The sequence below is a fragment of the Bidens hawaiensis genome, unplaced genomic scaffold, assembly GCF_021521415.1.
Source record: "Bidens hawaiensis isolate Kalapana, Puna unplaced genomic scaffold, B.hawaiensis_p1.1 tig00052497_1, whole genome shotgun sequence".
NCBI classification, from domain to species: Eukaryota; Viridiplantae; Streptophyta; class Magnoliopsida; order Asterales; family Asteraceae; genus Bidens; species Bidens hawaiensis.
Window position 1 is genome coordinate 120,838 of NW_027506223.1, and position 1,463 is coordinate 122,300.

Consider the following 1,463-nt stretch of genomic DNA (forward strand, 5'->3'; position numbering starts at 1 on the left):
AAACTGAGTTCCATTATCACTGACTAAGGTCTGCAGAAGACCAAAACGACAGATAATAAACTCCCATAAAAACTTCTTCACGCTCGCGGCGGTGATGGAGGAAATTGGCTTAGTTTCAACCCATTTGGTGAAATAATCTATTTCCACGATTAGAAACTTGACGCGTCCGGGGGCTTATGGGAAAGGTCCCATGATATCAATAGCTCATTTATGGAACGGCCATGCAGATGTCACCGACACCAGTTCATTTTTGGGCTTATGGTATTGGGAGGGTAGCGTTGGCATGAGTCACACTTCTTGATTTATTTAACCACGTCCATATGCATTCCCGGCCAGTAGTAGCCCGCATTCATTAGCTTATCTACTATCATTCTTGGGCATGCGTGTAGACCACATATTCCCTCATGGATTTCTCTAATCAGGTAATTTGCATCTTCAGCGTCTACACACCCCAGGAGTGAGCCCAAGAATGATCGGCGATACAGTAACCCATCTTGTACTTGGTAGCTCAAAGCCTTGTGTCGGATTTTTTGAGCCACTGACTTTTCTTCTGGGAGTGTTCCGGATGACAAGTAAGCAAGAATTGGTGTCATCCAAGACTCGACCCCCGTTTGAATGACCATCACTTGATGTTGCGGGGCTGAAGGGTGATCTAGAACTTCTATGCGGATGTCTTTTGCAAAATGCTCGAAATTCGTTGAAGCCAATTTGCTCAGAGCATATGAGGACATGTTCTCACTTCTTTTGATGTGGATGAATTTGCAAGATGCGAACTGGAGAATGAACTCCTTCGCTTGTGACAAATACAAGGCCATCACATCATTCTTTGCTTCATATGACCCATTCATCTGTCCTGCTATTAACATTGAGTCTACCCGTGCTTCTAGAATCTTTACACCAAGTTTGTTAGCGATCCGCAAACCTGCCAGGAAAGCTTCATATTCTGCCTCATTATTGGTACTTTTAAAGTCTAACTTGATAGTGTAAGTAAACTCGTGTCCCTCAGGATTAACCAGTCTAAGACCCGCGCCTGATCCTTCGCCACTTGAAGCCCATCATTAAACAATGACCACACCTGATCGTGTTCAGGAGGTGTTGGAATCTGTTGTTCGATCAAACATTATTTTTCTTTACTTTGTGGGACCTATGTAACGAAGTCTGCCAACACTTGACCTTTGATTGCGGGTCTCGGTTTATATTCAATTGCGTGTTCACCCAACTCAATAGCCCATTTGGCCAGCCTTCCAGACAATTCAGGTTTACACAAGACACTTTTCAACTTGTAATTCGTCAATACATTGATTGGATGTCCTTGAAAATATATGCGGAGACGTCTAGCCGCATAAACCAAAGCCATAACCAACTTTTAAAGAATTGAATACTTTGTCTTCGCATCTTTCAATGTTCTGCTAACATAATAGATTGGCGTTTGGACTGTTCTATCTATTAACAGAACTTCTACG

The 1,463-nt window shown here is 42.9% G+C and overlaps 1 protein-coding gene across 1 annotated transcript; it reads right to left on the bottom strand.

Moving 5' to 3' along the window:
* Positions 1–302: 302 nt before the first annotated feature.
* On the bottom strand, positions 303–866 carry LOC143617155 (uncharacterized). Its single transcript, XM_077089804.1, has one exon. The coding sequence runs from the start codon at positions 864–866 to the stop codon at positions 303–305; it is 564 nt and encodes a 187-aa protein (XP_076945919.1).
* Between the last annotated feature and the right edge of the window lie 597 nt (positions 867–1,463).

What these genes read in the sequence shown, in the direction of transcription:
- LOC143617155 (XM_077089804.1), bottom strand. Translation starts at nt 866, where the DNA reads ATGTTAATAGCAGGACAGATGAATGGGTCATATGAAGCAAAGAATGAT.